The 19792-nt window shown below is 40.6% G+C and overlaps 1 protein-coding gene across 2 annotated transcripts in view; it reads right to left on the reverse strand.

The window, feature by feature from the left end:
* GABRA3 (gamma-aminobutyric acid type A receptor subunit alpha3) overlaps positions 1-19792 on the reverse strand; it is a 271961-nt gene that overhangs the window by 107337 nt on the left and 144832 nt on the right. For both annotated transcript variants that reach the window (XM_055268325.2, XM_055268326.2), the window contains exon 4: positions 9536-9603. In XM_055268325.2, coding sequence (XP_055124300.1) covers positions 9536-9603 — 68 coding nt within the window. The remainder of the gene's footprint in view (positions 1-9535; positions 9604-19792) is intronic.

Here is a 19792-nt window from a genome sequence, read left to right on the forward strand (position 1 = left end):
TGGATTACATTTATTGATATGTGTATGTTGAACCAGCCTTGCATCCCAGGGATGAAGCCCACTTGATCATGGTGTATAAGCTTTTTGATGTGGTGCTGGATTCGGTTTGCCAGTATTTTATTGAGGATTTTTGCATCAATGTTCATCAAAGATTTGGTCTGAAATTCTCTCTTTTGGTTATGTCTCTGCCAGGCTTTGGTATCAGGATGATGCTGGCCTCATAAAATGTGTTAGGGAGGATTCCCTCTTTTTCTGTCCATTGGAATAGTTTCAGAAGGAATGGTACCAGTTCCTCCTTGTACCTCTGGTAGAATTTGGCTGTGAATCCATCAGGTCCTGGACTCTTTTTGGTTGGTAAGCTATTGATTATTGCCACAATTTCAGAGCCTGTTAGTTATTGGTCTATTCAGAGATTCAACTTCTTCCTGGTTTAGTCTTGGGATGGTGTATTTATCGAGGAATTTATCCATTTCTTCTAGATTTTCTAGTTTATTTGCATAGAGGTGTTTGTAGTATTCTCTGATGGTAGATTGTATTTCTGTGGGATCGGTGGTGATATCCCCTTTTTCATTTTTTATTGCACCTATTTGATTCTTCTCTCTTTTCTTCTTTATTAGTCTTGCTAGCAGTCTATCAATTTTGTTGATCTTTTCAAAAAACCAGCTCCTGGATTCATTAATTTTTTGAAGGGTTTTTGTGTCTCTATTTCCTTCAGTTCTCCTCTGATTTTAGTTATTTCTAGCCTTCTGCTAGCTTTTGAATGTGTTTGCTCTTGCTTTTCTAGTTCTTTTAATTGTGATGTTAGGGTGTCAATTTTGGATCTTTCCTGCTTTCTCTTGTGGGCATTTAGTGCTATAAATTTCCCTCTACACACTGCTTTGAATGTGTCCCAGAGATTCTGGTATGTTGTGTGTTTGTTCTCATTGGTTTCAAAGAACATCTTTATTTCTGCCTTCATTTCGTTATGTACCCAGTAGTCATTCAGGAGCAGGTTGTTCAGTTTCCATGTAGTTGAGCGATTTTGAGTGAGTTTCTTAATCCTGAGTTCTAGTTTGATTGCACTGTGGTCTGAGAGACAGTTTGTTATCATTTCTGTTCTTTTACATTTGCTGAGGAGAGCTTTACTTCCAACTATGTGGTCAATTTTGGAATAGGTGTGGTGTGGTGCTGAAAAAAATGTATATTCTATTGATTTGGGGTGGAGAGTTCTGTAGATGTCTATTAGGTCCACTTTGTGCAGAGCTGAGTTCAATTCCTGGATATCCTTGTTAACTTTCTGTCTCGTTGATCTGTCTAACGTTGACAGTGGGGTGTTAAAATCTCCCATTATTATTGTGTGGGAGTTTAAGTCCCTTTGTAAGTCACTCAGGACTTGCTTTATGAATCTGGGTGCTCCTGTGTTGGGTGCATATATATTTAGGATAGTTAGCTCTTCTTGTTGAATTGATCCCTTTACCATGATGTAATGGCCTTCTTTGTCTCTTTTGATCTTTGTTGGTTTAAAGTCTATTTTATCAGAGACTAGGATTGCAACCCCTGCCTTTTTTTGTTTTCCATTTGCTTGATAGATCTTCCTTCATCCCTTTATTTTGAGTCTATGTGTGTCTCTGCACGTGAGATGGGTTTCCTGAATACAGCACACTGATGGGTCTTGACTCCTTATCCAGTTTGCTAGTCTGTGTCTTTTAATTGGAGGATTTAGCCCATTTACATTTAAAGTTAATATTGTTATGTGTGAATCTGATCCTGTCATTATGATGTTAGTTGGTTATTTTGCTCGTTAGTTGATAGTTTCTTCCTAGCCTCGATGGTCTTTACAATTTGGCATGTTTTTGCAGTGGCTGGTACCGGTTTTTCCTTTCCATGTTTAGTGCTTCCTTCAGGATCTCTTTTAGGGCAGGCCTGGTGGTGACAAAATCACTCAGCATTTGCTTGTCTGTAAAGTATTTTATTTGTCCTTCACTTATGAAGCTTAGTTTGGCTGGATACGAAATTCTGGGTTGAAAATTCTTTTCTTTAAGAATGTTGAATATGGGCCCCCACTCTCTTCTGGGTTGTAGAGTTTCTGCCGAGAGATCAGCTATTAGTCTGATGGGCTTCCCTTTGTGGGTAACCCAACCTTTCTCTCTGGCTGCCCTTAACATTTTTTCCTTCATTTCAACTTTGGTGAATCTGACAATTATGTGTCTTGGAGTTGCTCTTCTCGGGGAGTATCTTTGTGGCGTTCTCTGTATTTCCTGAATCTGAATGTTGGCCTGCCTTGCTAGATTGGGGAAGTTCTCCTGGATAATATCTTGCAGAGTGTTTTCCAGCTTGGTTCCATTCTCCCCGTCATTTTCAGGTACACCAATCAGACGTAGGTTTGGTCTTTTCACATAGTCCCAAATTTCTTGAAGGCTTTGTTTGTTTCTTTTTATTCTTTTTTATCTAAACTTCCCTTCTCACTTCATTTCATTCATTTCATCTTCCATCACTGATACCCTTTCTTCCAGTTGATTGCATCGGCTACCGAGGCTTCTGCAATCTTCGCGTAGTTCTCGATACTTGGCTTTCAGCTCCATCAGCTCCTTTAAGCCCTTCTCTCCATTGGTTATTCTAGTTATCCATTCGTCTAATTTTTTTTCAAAGTTTTTAACTTCTTTGGTATTGTTTTGAATTTCCTCCCGTAGCTCGGAGTAGTTTGATCGTCTGAGGCCTTCTTCTCTCAACTCGTCAAAGTCATTCTCTGTCCAGCTTTGTTCTGTTGCTTGTGAGGAACTGTGTTCCTTTGGAGGAGGAGAGGTGCTCTGCTTTTTAGAGTTTCCAGTTTTTCTGCTCTGTTTTTTCCCCATCTTTGTGGTTTTATCTACTTTTGGTCTTTGATGATGGTGATGTACAGATGGGTTTTTGGTGTGGATGTCCTTTCTGTTTGTTAGTTTTCCTTCTACCAGGCCAGACCCTCAGCTGCAGGTCTGTTGGAGTTTGCTAGAGGTCCACTCCAGACCCTGTTTGGCTGGGTGTCAGCAGCGGTGGCTGCAGAACAGTGGATTTTCGTGAGACCACAAATTAAGCTGTGTGAGAGTTCCTCTGGAAGTTTTGTCTCGGAGTACCCGGCCTAGTGAGGTGTCAGTCTGTCCCTACTGGGGGGTGCCTCCCAGTTAGGCTGCTCGGGGGTCAGGGACCCACTTTAGGAGGCAGTCTGTCCGTTCTCAGATCTCCAGCTGTGCGCTGGGAGAACCACTACTCTCTTCAAAGCTGTCAGTCAGACAGGGACATTTAAGTCTGCAGAGGTTCCTGCTGAATTTTTGTTTGTCTGTGCCCTGCCCCCAGAGGTGGAGCCTACAGAGGCAGGCAGGCCTCCTTGAACTGTGGTGGGCTCCACCCAGTTCGAGCTTCCTGGCTGCTTTGTTTACCTAAGCAAGCCTGGGCAATGGCGGGTGCCCCTCCCCCAGCCTCGCTGCTGCCTTGCAGTTTGATCTCAGACTGCTGTGCTAGCAATCAGCGAGACTCCGTGGGCATAGGACCCTCCGAGCCAGGTGCGGGACACAATCTCCTGGTGTGCCGTTTTCCAGGCAGGTTGGAAAAGCACAGTATTAGGGTGGGACTGACCCGATTTTCCAGGTGCTGTCTGTTACCCCTTTCTTTGACTAGGAAAGGGAACTCCCTGATCCCTTGCGCTTCCCGAGTGAGGCAATGCCTCGCCCTACTTCGGCTGGCGCACAGTGCATTGCACTGACTGTCCTGCACCCACTGTTTGGCACTCCCTAGTGAGATGAACCCGGTACCTCAAACGGAAATGCAGAAATCACCCGTCTTCTGTGTCACTCAGGCTGGGAGCTGTAGACCGGAGCTGTTCCTATTCTGCCATCTTGGCTCCACCCTGGGGTTGTTTTTTTCTTGTACATTTGTTTGAGTTCTTTGTAGATGCTGGATATTAGCCCTTTGTCAGATGAGTAGATTGCAAAAATTTTCTCCCATTCTGTAGGTTGCCTGTTCACTCTGATGGTAGTTTCTTTTGCTGTGCAGAAACTCTTTAGTTTAATTAGATCCCATTTTTCAATTTTGGCTTTTGTTGCCATTGCTTTTGGTGTTTTAGACATGGAGTCTTTGCCCATGCCTATGTCCTGAATGGCATTGCCTAGGTTTTCTTCTAAGGTTTTTATCGTTTTAGGTCTAACATTTAAGTCTTTAATTCATCTTGAATTAATTTTTGTATACGGCGTTCAGCTTTCTACATATGGCTAGCCAGTTTTCCCAGCACCATTTATTAAATAGGGAATCCTTTCCCCATTTCTTGTTTTTGTCAGGTTTGTCAAAGATCAGATAGTTGTAGATATGTGGCATTATTTATTAGGGCTCTGTTCTGTTCCATTGGTCTATATCTCTGTCTTGGTACCAGTACCATGCTGTTTTGGTTACTGTAGCTTTGTAGTATAGTTTGAAGGCAGGTAGCGTGATGCCTCCAGCTGTGTTCTTTTGGCTTAGGATTGACTTGGCAATGTGGGCTCTTTTTTGATTCCATATGAAATTTAAAGTAGTTTTTTCCAATTCTGTGAAGAAAATCATTGGTAGCTTGATGGGGATGGCATTGAATCTATAAATCACCTTGGGCAGTATGGCCATTTTCACAATATTGATTCTTCCTACCCATGAGCATGGAATGTTCTTCCATTTGTTTGTATCCTCTTTTATTTCATTGAGCAGTGGTTTGTAGTTCTCCTTGAAGAGGTCCTTCCCATCCCTTGTAAGTTGGATTCCTAGGTATTTTATTCTCTGAAGCAATTGTGAATGGGAGTTCCCTCATGATTTGGCTCTCTGTTTGTCTGTTATTGATGTATAAGAATGCTTGTGATTTTTGCACATTGATTTTGTATCCTGAGACTTTGCTGAAGTTGTTTGTCAGCTTAAGGAGATTTTGGGCTGAGACAATGGGGTTATCTAGATATACAATCATGTCATCTGCAAACAGGGACAATTTGACTTCCTCTTTTCGTAATTGAATACCCTTTATTTCCTTCTCCGGCCTGATTGCCCTGGCCAGAACTTCCAACACTATGTTGAATAGGAGTGGTGACAGAGGGCATCTCTCTCTTATTGGCATTGTTTATATGTCCTGGCTCTCTATGTTACATAAAAATATCCAAGGAGATTCCTGGTCATCGACTCCTAGAAAAAGCTCAAGGACATAGATTCCCTTCTATATTGCATCTGGAAATTCCATATCCCGCGGAATAAGAATAAATTGACAGCCTAAAATACACAAAGTTTCTCATCCAGTCTGTGCCTCAGACTGCCAATAAGGGAGAGCTTGAAGTAGATATAGCTACTTTTTCCAGTACTAGAGAGGTACAATAATTTCAAGTCTACTGCCACCAGGAAAGAGATCCCTGTGCTACAACTCTCCTTTTAATTAACACAATTTTTTTTTCTGCATGGTGTTTGGATACTAGGATAACAGCATAATTTTCATAAGCAGTTGTCATATCAGAATGTATGTTATCTGAATCTGTTGTCTAGAATTATTACTATAATGTCTTTTTCTGTGTTCTTATTTGCCAGGATTCCATTTTGTTTTTCTCATTAAGCTAGATGGTTAGTTCTTTCATTGAATTGTATACTTGCATCATTACCTGATTGTCCACTGCATACCCTAGGAAATTTCTCTGTGGCAGCTGACACTAGTGGCACTAGCTGGCACCTAGTGGGATCTAAGCAAAGTATTCCTGGGGAGAGGGTGAGGTTAATAATACCTAAAATTGGCATTTTAAGTTTCCCAGTTATTATCTCCCTGAACGTTACTCCTCTTTTCCCTTTTTATTTTCTCAGTAGTTTTCTTGGTGTAGTTCAGACAAATATTTGTTGATTACATACCACAGGACCTTGGGTTCCTGCACCTCTGACACGCTCAAGGACTAGAAGAGAAGGTGGAGCAGTGTCGGGAGCCTTAGGATCTTGAGAGCTAAGATGGAAGCTAAGTCAGAAGGGAATTTGGACCAGATAGAAGAGCAGCCAATGTTTTTCTCAGCTGTTACTTTTCTGCTTTCCTTTCCAGTGACCAACAATATGCCTAGAATGATATTCCTAAGCCACTTGCCCATTGTCTCTGCATTCTAATTCTTTGCAACCTTTCTCTTATTGCCATTTCCACCCTCTTCCTATACATCTGATGGAGAAAATGGTCTAAACTCTCCTAATAATAGATAATTATAGAAGGTTGCATGGCCCCAGTTCACTCAAATTGGGATAGTCTTCTTTGTTCTGTTTCTCTCCTAGGAGATCATGGACACAGGATTGGCATTACTACTGAGGAGCTATGATGCTTTGTGTGACCAGCAAGCTCAATTTGTTGCAAATGAATAACACCAGCCTCAGCTCAAGCCTGTGAAACTGCCAGGGCAACCATTTTCCAACTTATCTCTTGTACTCTGAATTAAATTTCTTTTTTTTCCCTCTGACTTTCTCCTTAGAAACATCTACCACTGTTTAGCTTTCATCTTTGCTCAGTTCCCTACTGTCATAGTTCCTTATTTTCATGAATGGAGAAGCCACCAAACCTAGTAGCTGAAGCTTGGAATCATCAATCACTGACTCACCAGTCTTAATAATCATTATTGTCTCCTGAGGAAAGCTATTTTCACTCTTTATCTGCAGGGCTTGCTACTAATGTTTAATATCATCTCAACAAACACATACAGAGGACCTCTGTCAGGTTCTGTGCTAAATGCTGGAGAAACAGAGATGTCCCTGACATGTTTTCTGTCTTTGAAAATTTTTCAGCTAAGTGGAGGAACACAGTCATTATTTTTCCCTCAAATTTGATTTGTTCCTTCTCATTTATGCTTGCACTTAATAAAAAGTTGGGAGTTTGCCATGTACCAAACACTGAGTCAGACATTTATGGTATTGAGATGAACAAAACAGACATGGCTTATACCTTCATGGAGCTTTAATCAAAAAAGCTGAGAAGCTGTGTCTGTAAGGGCCAGTGTTTGGCCAAGGAATGTAATGGGTGTAAAACATTATGGGTGGTGGTGTGTCAATGTTCAAAGTGGCAGCGTAATTTTCCCCCTTTGTGAACAAAAGACTGCCTCTATTTCCTTAGGAAAGTATTTTGGACCAAAACGCCCTCTTTTCCTGGAAATGAGCCAAGAACCCAGGCAGCCCAAATTTTTATCAACTTTTCCAAGTAGTCTCAGGGGAGCCTGGGTTCTTGGTGAAACTAGTTGCCAAAGTCAGAAGACTGCCTAATGCTTTACCCAAATGCATCCCTGACCCTGGGATCAATTGAACAGTCTACTTAGTAACACAGAAAAAAAACATTTCTCAAAACACCCAAAATATGCTTTTTAGCCAGAATGATTGTAGCTATTCTGCCTTGTGACCGGATAGACATGCGGCTAAAAATAATGTGAAATTCATTTGACCAAAGTCTGCCCTCTCTATCAGGAAGGTGCCATTCTGTTGCTTCAGCTAAATAATGAGGAATAAAAACAAACAAGCAAATTTAACATGAAACTTCAAGAGAGATAGACAGAAAGTCCCAATTGTTAGAAATGTCTCCAGAGCCTGGACACACCCACACACGCCTGCTATGGTGAGGAAGCAGCAGAGTGAGGAGCTGGTTGGAACAGGGACTGTGTGTGTCCTTCTCTGGTGTGCCTGGGTGTAGGTATCTGTTTGCATATGTGTTTCTATAGAATGCCTAGAATAGTGTGTGGGCTGTGCACCCTATATGTATTTGTTATGTGTATGTATATTTGTCTGAATGTTATTTGTGGTTGTTGGTGCATGAATGAAAATGAGTCAGTGTATGTGTGTGTGAAAAGAGTCACTTCATTTATCCTTTTTATAAATATCCTAATTCATAATTAATTCCTAACAATAGAAAAAGAGCTACATACACCTGGTGAGTATGGTTGTCTCCAATGGCCTGTGAGATCTCTGAATATAGGGATTCCTAGAGCCTTTAACGCATAGTTGGGCTCCTAAGGAGTACTTGTTGAATGACCAACTGGCAACAATTTTAACACATGCCTGGATTTTAACACATGCCTGTGGGAATTACTAGTTAACAAGTTGACAGAGGGCAATGAAGACATACAGGCTTTCTTGCTGTCCCTAAGAGAGAGCCATGTCCTCCATTCCTCATATCATACATACCCCTTAATGAGCTCTCCCTGTGTGTCAAATGCTGTTAAGTGCCAGGGAATCCATGGAGACTTGGTACTTGCCCTTGAGGAGTTCAAAGGAAGTCTAATGTACCCTTCTCTTTATTCTACACTTGAAAGGCAAGGTTCAGACGTCTCCTTTACCCATGCCTGGCCTTCCAAACATTCACATACTGATGATTTCTTCTCCTGAGAACTAGCCAGCTTTTCCAATTGACTCATAGACCTTGCAGCTGATTGAAGAGTCATGTAAAATCAACAGGCCTAAATCAACTCTCAGGCTCCAGCCTTTTCCCCTTTGTACTCCATCCTGCACAGATCACCAGATCAACCATTCCAAAACAACACATATATTTTTACTGTCCTAACAAAATCCACCCAATGGCTCTGCATTACCTATAAGAAAGCCTCTACCACTTCCCTATACAACTGTTTGTGTTAGTCCAACAGGTGGAAAGAAGCTTTGTCCCCTGCCAAGTAGTAGTCCCACTGAAAATAGACATACAGAAAAAAAACTCTAAATAGTGAACATGGGCATGTCATTATCTTCAAACATATTTTCCCTGATACCAGGATTTTTATTTGCAGCACAAAGTCAGTCATTCAACAAAAACTTATTGAGCATCTAATAATGGCCAGGTATACAAAGCAGATAATAGCTTTTTTGTGTCTCTAAATCATAATTATTCAATTGAATATTTGATACTCAGTATGTATCGATAGGTTATCTGAGTGAGGCCTTCTGCTTCAACTCTCCACTGTGCTCTTTTTTTTGAATACAATGGATAATGGTGAGAAAAGGGGCCACCCCCTTGCTAGTTCTGCTGTGCCCTGCCGTATATTTTGAGTCTGCAATGAAGCTCTCTCCATGCCCAAATCTTTACAAAGAATAGTTTCCAGAAGTGATTTAGATTCTTTCTCCAAACTATTTGTATCATTCTGGCCAGTCCATGTCCCTAGTGGATGAAGCCCAGTTGCAAGGAACAGACTTCTTGGATGACACCACCAGCTGCTTTACTGAGAATCCCCGCCACAATTCTCTCCTCATATGGCCTATCTGTACCAATATGTGTGGTGCCAGCAGAGTGTGAAGGGAGAAGTCAAGGAAGGTTTAATTAAGGATAGGGAACAAAACAAAGTTTTGAAAGATGTGTCGTGGGAGAAAGATAAGGGCACTCCTGAAAGGGGTATATACATTATATGTGAATAGGTGGGGACAGGAGGGCAAAGATGGATTTGGCTAAACGTAGGGTGGCAAGGGTAGGAAATCCGTATGAGAAAAGACCACTCCTTAGAATATAGCTACAAGGCCCTGCCTTAGGAAAGCTCCAATTTATTTTCTTTGGTCTAGTGCATCCTCTTTTACATTTACCTTTGCAAGAACTTACCATGTCAGTGTCTGACACAGGGCCAAAACTGGTCACGTAGATGTCAGTCTTCACTTCAGTCACGGCATCTGCGTGAAAGAAAGTAGAAAAGCAGAATGTCAGGAAAGGCTTTTGTCTTAGCTCAGAGAGAGTCCAGTGCAGTACTCTGAATGACAGCCAACTTACTACTTCCAAGAAAGGAAAACCCTTCAAAAACGTCTCATCTGTGCTATCTCTTCACAGGGAACATGCTAGGTACAGACTCAAAGTCTATCCCTTTAGATATCAATGAAAATGACAGCAGAATACCAAAACAACAAAGCTTAGATAGGGCCCTTAGAGATCCCTGACATTCACAAGAGCTGAGCTCTCACTGGGCTTACCCTTACCTGTAGTAGGTTACAAATGTTGCAATATCCAACACTCTTCCACTTCTAGGAATATAGGATGATTGTGCTTCCACTCCCCTGCCTTTCTAAAATAGAGAGGGGCAATAGGAATGGTTCTGGATGTGGGAGAAAGTAATATGTGTCTCTCATGGCTGGAACAATTAATGTCTAATGCAAGACCCTCCATGCCATGATGATCGTAAAAACACACATTGATGTGGTGCTACAATAAAATTGAAAAAGTCTGGAATGATGAGCTAATATATGGAGGACCACTGCCCTGGAGAGTTGCCTGGATCCACAATAGACTTTGCATGAATGAGAAATAATTTGGGGGGGGATTAATTGTCCCATATTTGGAGATAACTGATATCATTTGATACACTCTTTGCATTTGTTTTCCTTCATTGTAACCGTTTGTTTTACTTGTCAATCTTCCCACCTAACCCAAGAGCTTCTGAAAGGTTTATTACTCAGATGGTGCTCACTAAACATCAAGTTTTGCATGAATGGATTAATCTCATCACACACCACATATTTGCCAAATTGGAAATTAATACTGTCTTAGTCCATTCAGGCTGTTACAACAAAATACCTTAGACTGCGTAATTTATAAAGAACATAAATTCATTGCTCACAGTTCTAGAGTCTGGGAAGTCTCAGATCAAGGCACCAGCAGGTTCAGTGTCTGGTGAGGGTCCATTCCTCACAGATGGTGCCTTCTATGTCCTCACATGATGGAAGGGGCTAGGGAGCTTGCTCAAGCTTCTTTTATAAGAGCACTAATCTCAATCATGAGGGTGAAGCCCTCCTGACCTAATCGCCTTCTAAAGGCCTCACCTCTTAGTACTATCACACAAATTTCAGCATACAGATTGTGGGGAGACAAAAACATCCAGAACAGCAGCTACCCAGAGAAGTGAAGTTTTTCCACTACTGAGTTTCTCTTTTCCTGCTTCTGTCAGCCCTACTTACCCCCACTGCAGCCCAGTTTGCCTACCTATTCCAGCATACCTCAAATGGAGCATGAGCTAAGGCAGGCTATCCCAGCCTTGCAAAGCCCATTTCAGCCTACCAGACACCTCAAGATTACACTAAACCAAACAAGTCTCACTCCAGCCCAGCATAGCTGACCTGAATTGAGCACACTAGTAACACAGCTAACAGGAGTAAAGCCTACACAAGACTTGATGTGTGTCTATAATAGAGCTGGCTACTGCAGTTTATGGTGCTATTTCTTTTCTCTCACGGAAAGGTAGGGAACACATCTACTCCATCTGTACCATATTAGCTGTACTCATCCAGACCTGAGTTTTGGCCCAAATGTATTTTAGCTCTCATTGACTTCCCACTTTCCAGAACCATTCCTTAGGCTTAATATATTGTGCCCCTACTCAGGCATTTATGTGTTCAATATACTCAAGGCCACTACACTCATCCATAAACATTCCCATTTTGAGAAGAGACTATGAGTATCACTTAATAATAATCAACACTATAATCAGTTCACCAAAATACACAATTTACTCCCAAGCTTAATCAGCAAATAGCATGTCTCTGAAACTAGAGCTGTGTTTTAAATAGCTGGGCTCTCATCTACAGCAGAGGATTCTTTGGAGCTATTTCTGTACTTGAAGGAGAAGAGATAAAACTTCAGAACCCAGAATATGCTGCCCTAGGGTTTCTCCCTTCAGACACATTGCCAGGCTCATTGGCTAAAGAAGCAAATGCCTATATACCTACTGTGTGACATAATGACCTCCAATTGTCCTATCCCCAAATACATAAAATAAATTCATTAATGGAAGAGACCACCATTATATTTGAATCCAATATTTTAGGCAAAAACATTGCAGATACAGAATAACTTTCTAAATCAATATAGTTGTAAAATTGTAAGATAGTCATGCAGACTTCCAACATCCTACAGATAAGAAGAGAGATAGTAGGGAAAGTCTATAAAATTTATAGGTAATATGGTTTGGCTCTGTGTCCCTATCCAAATCTCACCTTGAATTGTAATCCCCATAATTCCCATGTGTCAAGGCGGGACCAGGTGGTGGTAATTGAATCGTGGGGGTGGTTCTCCCCATGCTGTTCTCATGATGAGTGAATTTCATGAGATTTGATGGTTTCATAAGTGTCTGGCATTTCCCCTGCTGGCACTCATTCTCTCTCCTGTTGCCCTGTGAAGAGGTGCCTTCCACCGTGATTGTAAGTTTCTTGAGGTCTCCAGAGCCATGCAAAACTGTGAAACGATTAAACCTATTTTCTTTATAAATTACCCAGTCTCGGGTATTTCTTCATAGCAGCGTGAGAACGGACGAATACAATGGTTATGGTGGGACTCAAGAGTTAATGGATAGGATGGCTTGATGGCAATCACAACTCTAAAGTGACCAAGGAAGGTCTTCTATCTATATTGCCTCCTCCAATCCTCTTCTAAGTACCTTTCTTCTATTTCTTTTTTTTTCTTCCATCCTTCTTTCCTCCCCTCCTTCATTCAACACCACTTCCTCTATTCCAATTTTCTTATCTGCCAGACTCTTTCCAAATGGGATAGAAATGGAGGAAGAAGGGATTTGGTGTCCAGTGTACCAGATCAGCTAGCTACTAGATCAAACTTCTCAACATTATTTTCCTGCTGTTCCCCACACTGTTTCCTTCTTAACAATCAATGGTTGCCTTTTCAATGAAAGTGAACAGGTTAGAAATAAGAATGGCACCAGATCTGCATCAACCAGAAATCCTTCATGCAGTCAGGTGTGGAAAAGGGATTGTTACTGCATCCTGGTATCATAAGTGAGAGAGGGCTCTGAATTTATGTTACCATCCATAGGCCTCTACTCCAAGCCCAGGCAAAAACAGGGATATTTGACATGACTCCAGTGTTCTACACGGGGACCACTATGCCTTGATGTCTAGCCCCATTTTCTGGCTAAGAAATCGAGCTGTCTTGGGGCAAGGCACCTGATAACACATGGAGAAGAACCCTGATGAATATGATACAGTAGTTAAAAGCATGACTAAGTTTGGATTTAGGCTCTACCACTGCTCTTTGTGTGCCTTTGTACCTGTTTCTTCTTCTGGAAAATTGAGATAATGATACTTCAGAATTGCTCTGAGAATTTAAGGAGATAGTATTTAAACCAGTAGTTAGAACAGATTCAGTGTTTAGTACATGTTAGCTAATGCTGCTGCTTAATACTATTTCTGAGAGTAGATCGCATGAGCCACCCATAAGGCCAAATGGGCAGAACTCACACAGATGTCTAAGGTCCTGGGTCCTAGACACTGAAGACAGTATCCACTCACCACTTCAGCTCCTCTATGTGAAGGAATGACTAAGAGTTTCCTATTTCATTTAATTAAGTGCAAAGGCCAGTGAATTAAACTGAAACTCATGAGGGCCACAATATATAGAGTCTAGCCTCTGTTGACAGAATTCTTGATAGAGACAAATATGAAATATTAATTAATGGAAGATAAGAAGGGATTTTTCTTCTCTTTTTATATAATTGTTTACAGTTGCTGCTTGGCTCTTTCTTCATTTGCTTCAGGGATTTAATTTCCTTCCAATATTATTCTCTGAAACAAAAGGTGAATACAATTATTTTTTCCTTTTGCGAATTTACTGCAGTATTGGAAGCACTTGGATGATCCTCAAGTGGTCTGCACATATATGCATAACGTACACATATACATGATTGCACACACCCTTAAACCTCAATAGGACTCCCATTGGTAGGGAACTCATTCGCCAGGCCCTACAGTACTTCTGCTTGCTGCTAATCTGAAAGAATAAAGATGAGCTGATCAACAAGTGATCACTGTATTTATGTTGAGTATATTGCTTATAATATACTGTATTTTCTGGTTTTACCTCAAATATATGTCCAATAATTCTTGAATTTTCTTGAAACCAGTCTCTATAAGTTTCCCATTTCTAGCTGCTCCACCCCAGCACAAACATGCACATTTATCTTAGTGGATCCACACAACAAAGTCTGCTTTCTGTTCCCTTTAAGAAAAAAAAAAAAAAAAAGATTTAAGAGCTTCAGAGATTTAAAGAAAGTGATCCTTGTACCCCTGTCTGCTCTTCTTGTTTCTTTCCATACTAAATGCCCCAACTTATTTTGATTATCTCTCCCTTCTTTTTTTTCCCCCTTTGGCTCACCTTGTATTTTTTCTTTCTTTCTTTATTTAATTATACTTTAAGTTCTAGGATACATGTGCACAACGTGCAGGTTTGTTACATAGGTATACATGTGCCCTGTTGGTTTGCTGCACACATTAATTCGTCATTTACATTAGGTATTTCTCCTAATGCTATCCCTCCCCCTGCCCCCTGCCCCACGACAGGCCCTGGGGTGTGATGTTCCCTGCCCTGTGTCCAAGTGTTCTCCCTGTTCAATTACCACCTATGAGTGAGAACATGCGGTGTTTGGTTTTCTGTCCTTGCGATAGTTTGCTCAGAATGATGGTTTCCAGCTGCATCCATGTCCCTGCAAAGGACATGAACTCATCCTTTTTTATGGCTGCATAGTATTCCATGGTATATATATGCCATATTTTCTTAATTGAGTCTATCATTGGTGGACATTTGGGTTGGTTCCAAGTCTCTGCTATTGTGAATAGTGCCACAATAAACATATGTGTGCATGTTTCTTTATAGTAGCATGATTTATAATTCTATGGGTATATACTCAGTAATGGGATCACTAGGTCAAATGGCATTTCCAGTTCTAGATCCTTAGGGAATCCCACACTGTCTTTCACAATGACTGAACTAGTTTACACTCCCACCAACAATGTAAAAGCATTCCTATTTCTCCACATCCTCTCCAGTATCTGTTCTTTCCTTTTTAATGATCGCCATTCTAACTGGTGTGTGATGGTAACTCATTGTGGTTTTGATTTGCATTTCTCTGATGACCAGTGATGATAAGCATTTTTTCATGTGCCTGTTGGCTGCATAAATGTCTTCTTTTGAGAAGTGTATGTTCATATCCTTTGCCCACTTTTTGATGGGGTTGTTTGTTTTTTTCTTGTAAATTTGTTTAAGTTCCTTGTAGATTCTGGATATCAGCCCTTTGTCAGATGGGTAGATTGCAAAAATTTTCTCCCATTCTGTAGGTTGCCTGTTCACTCTGATGATAGTTTCTTTTGCTGTGCAGAAGTTCTTTAGTTTATTTAGATCCCATTTTTCAATTTTGGCTTTTGTTGCCATTGCTTTTGGTGTTTTAGTCATCAAGTCCTTGCCCATGCCTATGTCCTGAATGGTATTGCCTAGGTTTTCTTCTAGGGCTTTTATGGTTTCAGGTCTAACATTTAATTCTTTAATCAATCTTGAATTAATTTTTGTATAAGGGTTAAAGAAGGGATCCAATTTCAGCTTTCTACATATGGCTAGCCAGTCTTCCCAGCACCATTTATTAAATAAGGAATCTTTTCCCCATCTGTTGTTTTTGTCAGGTCTGTCAAAGGTCAGATAGTTGTAGATGTGTGGCGTTATTTTTAAGGCCTCTGTTCTGTTCCATTGGTCTATATATCTGTTTTGGTACCAGTACCATGCTGTTTTGGTTACTGTAGCTTTGTAGTATAGTTTCAAGTCAGGTAGTGTGATGTCTCCAGCTTTGTTCTTTTGGCTTAGGATTCTCTTGGCAATGCAGGCTCTTATTTGGTTCCATATGAACTTTAAAGTAGTTTTTTCCAATTCTGTGAAGAAAGTCATTGGTAGCTTGATGGGGATGGCATTGAATCTATAAATTACCTTGGGCAGTATGGCCATTTTCACAATATTGATTCTTCCTATTCATGAACATGGAATGTTCTTCCATTTGTTTGTGTCCTCTTTTATTTCGTTGAGCAATAGTTTATAGTTCTCCTTGAAGAGGTCCTTCACATGCCTTGTAAGTTGGATTCCTAGGTATTTTATTCTCTTTGAAGCAATTGTGAATGGGAGTTCACTCATGATGTGGCTCTTTGTCTGTTATTGGTGTATAGGAATGCCTGTGATTTTTGCACATTGATTTTGTATCCTGAGACTTTGCTGAAGTTACTTATCAGCTTACGGAGATTTTGGGCTGAGACAATGGGGTTTTCTAAATATACAATCATGTCATCTGCAAACGGGGACAATTTGACTTTCTCTTTTCCTAATTGAATACCCTTTATTTATTTCTCTTGCCTGATTGCCCTGGCCAGAAATTTCAACACTATGTTGAATAGCAGTGGTGGGACAGGGCACCCGTCTTGTGCCAATTTTCAAAGGCAATGCTTCCAGTTTGTGCCCATTCAGTATATTGGCTGTGGGTTTGTCGTAAATAGCTCTTATTATTCTGAGATACGTTCCATCAATACCTAGTGCATTGAGAGTTTTTAGCATAAAGGGCTGTTGAATTTTGTTGAAGGCCTTTTCTGCATCTATTGAGATAATCATGTGGTTTTTTTCTTTGGTTCTGTTTATATGATGGATTATGTTTATTGATTTGTGTATGTTGAACCAGCCTTGCATCCCAGGGATGAAGCCAACTTCATCGTGATGGATAAGCTTTTAGATGTACTGCTGGATTCGGTTTGCCAGTATTTTATTGAGGATTTTTGCATCAATGTTCATCAGGGATATTGGTCTAAATTTCTCTTTTTTTGTCTCTGCCAGGCTTTGATATCAGAATAATGCTGCCCTCATAAAATGAGTTAGGGAGGATTCCCTCTTTTTCTGGTGATTGGAATAGTTTCAAAAGGATGGTATCAGCTCCTCTTTGTACCTCTGGTGAATTCGGCTGTGAATCCGTCTGGTCCTGGACTTTTTTTTAGTTGGTAGGCTATTAATTATTATCTCAATTTCAGAGCCTGTTATTGGTCTATTCAGAGATTCAACTTCTTCCTGGTTTAGTCTTGGGATGGTGTATGTGTCGAGGAATTTATCCATTTCTTTTAGATTTTCTAGTTTATTTGCACAGAGGTGTTGATCGTATTCTCTGATGGTAGTTTGTATTTCTGTGGGATGAGTGGTGATATCCCCTTTATCATTTTTTATTGCGTCTATTTGATTCTTCTCTCTTTTCTTCTTTATTAGTCTTGCTAGCAGTCTATCAATTTTGTTGATCTTTTCAGTAAACCAGCTCCTGGATTCACTGATTTTTTAAAGGGTTTTATTGTGTCTCTAGCTCCTTCAGTTCTGCTCTGATCCTAGTTATTTCTTGCCTTCTGCTAGCTTTTGAATTTGTTCTTGCTTCTCTAGTTCTTTTAATTGTGATGTTAGGGTGTTGATTTTAGATCTTTCCTGCTTTCTCTTGACATTTAGTGCTATAAATTTCCCTCTACACACTGCTTTAAATGTGTCCCAGAGATTCTGGTATGTTGTGTCTTTGTTCTCATAGGTTTCAAAGAACATATTTATTTCTGCCATCATTTTGTTATTTACCCAGTAGTCATTCAGGAGCAGGTTGTTCAGTTTCTATGTAGCTGTGTGGTTTTGAGTGAGTTTCTTAATCCTGAGTTCTAACTTGATTGCACTGTGGTCTGAGAGACAGTTTGTTGTGATTTCTGTTCTTTTACATGTGCTGAGGAGTGCTTTACTTCCAACTATGTGGTCGATTTTGGAATAAGTGTGATGTGGTGCTGAGAAGAATGTATATTCTGTTGATTTGGGGTGGAGAGTTCTGTAGATGTCTATTAGATCTGCTTGGTGCACAACTGAGTTCAAGTCCTCGATGTCCTTTTTAACCTTCTGTCTCATTGATCTGTCTAATATTGACAGTGGGGTATTAAAGTCTCCCATTATTAATGTGTGGGAGTCTAAGTCTCTTTGTAGGTCTCTAAGGACTTGCTTTATGAATCTGGGTGCTCCTGTATTGGGTGCATATATATTTAGGACAGTTGGCTCTTCTTGTTGAATTGATCCCTTTACCATTATGTAATGGCCTTCTTTGTCTCTTTTGATCTTTGTTGGTTTAAAGTCTGTTTTATCAGAGACTAGGATTGCAACCCCTGCTTTTTTTGTTTGTTTTCCACTTGTTTGGTAGATCTTTCTCCATTCCTTTATTTTGAGCCTATGTGTGTCTCTGCACATGAGATGGATCTCCTGAATACAGCACACTGATGGGTCTTGACTCTTTATCCAATTTGCCAGTCTGTGTCTTTTAATTGGGGCGTTTAGCCCATTTACAGTTAAGGTTAACAACTGTTAACATTACAATAACAACAATAATAACAATAACAATTGTTATTGTTAACAAACAATAGTTTGTGTGAATTTGATCCTGTCATTATGATGTTAGCTCGTTATACTGCCCATTAGTTGATGCAATTTCTTCCTAGCATCAATTGTCTTTACAATTTGTCATGTTTTTGCAGTGGTTGGTACCAGTTGTTCCTTTCCATGTCTAGTGCTTCCTTCAGGAGCTCTTGTAAGGCAGGCCTGGTGGTGACAAAATCTCTCAGCGTTTGCCTTTCTGTAAAGGATTTTATTTCTCCTTCACTTATGAAGCTTAGTTTGGCTGGATATGAAATTCTGGGTTGAAAATTCTTTTCTTTAAGAATGTTGAATATTGGCCCCTACTCTCTTCTGGCTTGTAGAGTTTCTGCCAAGAGATCCACTGTCAGTCTGATGGGCTTCCCTTTGTGGGTAACCCGACCTTTCTCTCTGGCTGCCCTTTACATTTTTTCCTTCATTTCAATCTTGGTGAATCTGACCATTATGTGTCTTGGGGTTGCTCTTCTTGAGGATTATCTTTGTGGTCTTCTCTGTATTTCCTGAATTTGAATGTTGGCTTACCTTGCTAGGTTGGGGAAGTTCTCCTGGATAATATCCTGAAGAGTGTTTTCCAACTTGGTTCCATTCTCCCCATCACTTTCAGGTACACCAATCAGACGTAGATTTGGTCTTTTCACATAGTCCCATATTTCTTGGAGGCTTCGTTCATTTCTTTGTACTCTTTTTTCTCTAAACTTCTCTTCTCACTTGATTTCATTAATTTGATCTTCAATCACTGATACCCTTTCTTCCACTTGACCAAATTGTCTACTGAAGCTTGTGCATGTGTCACATAGTTCTTGTGCCATGGTTTTCAGCTCCATCAGGTCATTGAAGGTCTTCTCTACACTCTTTATTCTAGTTAGCCATTCATCTAATCTTTTTTCAAGATTTTTATCTTCCTTGTGATGGGTTCAAACATCCTCCTTTAGCTCGGAGAAGTTTGTTATTACCGACTTTCTGAAGCCTACTTCTGTCAACTCATCAAAGTCATTCTCCATCCAGCTTTGTTCCATTGCTGGTGAGGAGCTGTGATCCTTTGGAAGAGAAGAGACACTCTGGTTTTTAGAATTTTCAGCTTTTCTGCTCTGGTTTCTCCCCATCTTTGTGGTTTTATCTACCTTTGGTCTTTGATGATGGTGACATACAGATGGGGTTTTGGTGTGGATGTTCTTTTTGTTCATGTTGATGCTATTCCTTTCTGTTTGTTAGTTTTCCTTCTAACAGTCAGGTCTCTCAGCTGCAGGTCTGTTGGAGTTTGCTGGAAGTCCACTCCAGATGCTGTTTGCCTGGGTATCACCAGTGGAGGCTGCAGAACAGCAAATATTGCAGAACAGTAAATATTGCTGCCTGATTCTTCCTTTGGAAGCTTCATCCCAGAGGGGCACCCACCTGTATGAGGTGTCAGTCAGCCCCTATTGGGAGGTGTCTCCTAGTTAGGCTACATGGGGGTCTGGGACCCACTTGAGGAGGCAGTCTGTCCGTTCTCCAAGCTCAAACACTGTGCTGGGAGAACCACTGCTCTCTTCAGAGCTGTCAGACAGGGACGTTTAAGTCTGCAGAAGTTTCTGCTGCCTTTTGTTCAGCTATGCCCTGCCCCTAGAGGTGGAGACTACAGAGGCAGCTGGC

The sequence above is a fragment of the Symphalangus syndactylus genome, chromosome X, assembly GCF_028878055.3.
Source record: "Symphalangus syndactylus isolate Jambi chromosome X, NHGRI_mSymSyn1-v2.1_pri, whole genome shotgun sequence".
Classification (NCBI taxonomy): Eukaryota; Metazoa; Chordata; class Mammalia; order Primates; family Hylobatidae; genus Symphalangus; species Symphalangus syndactylus.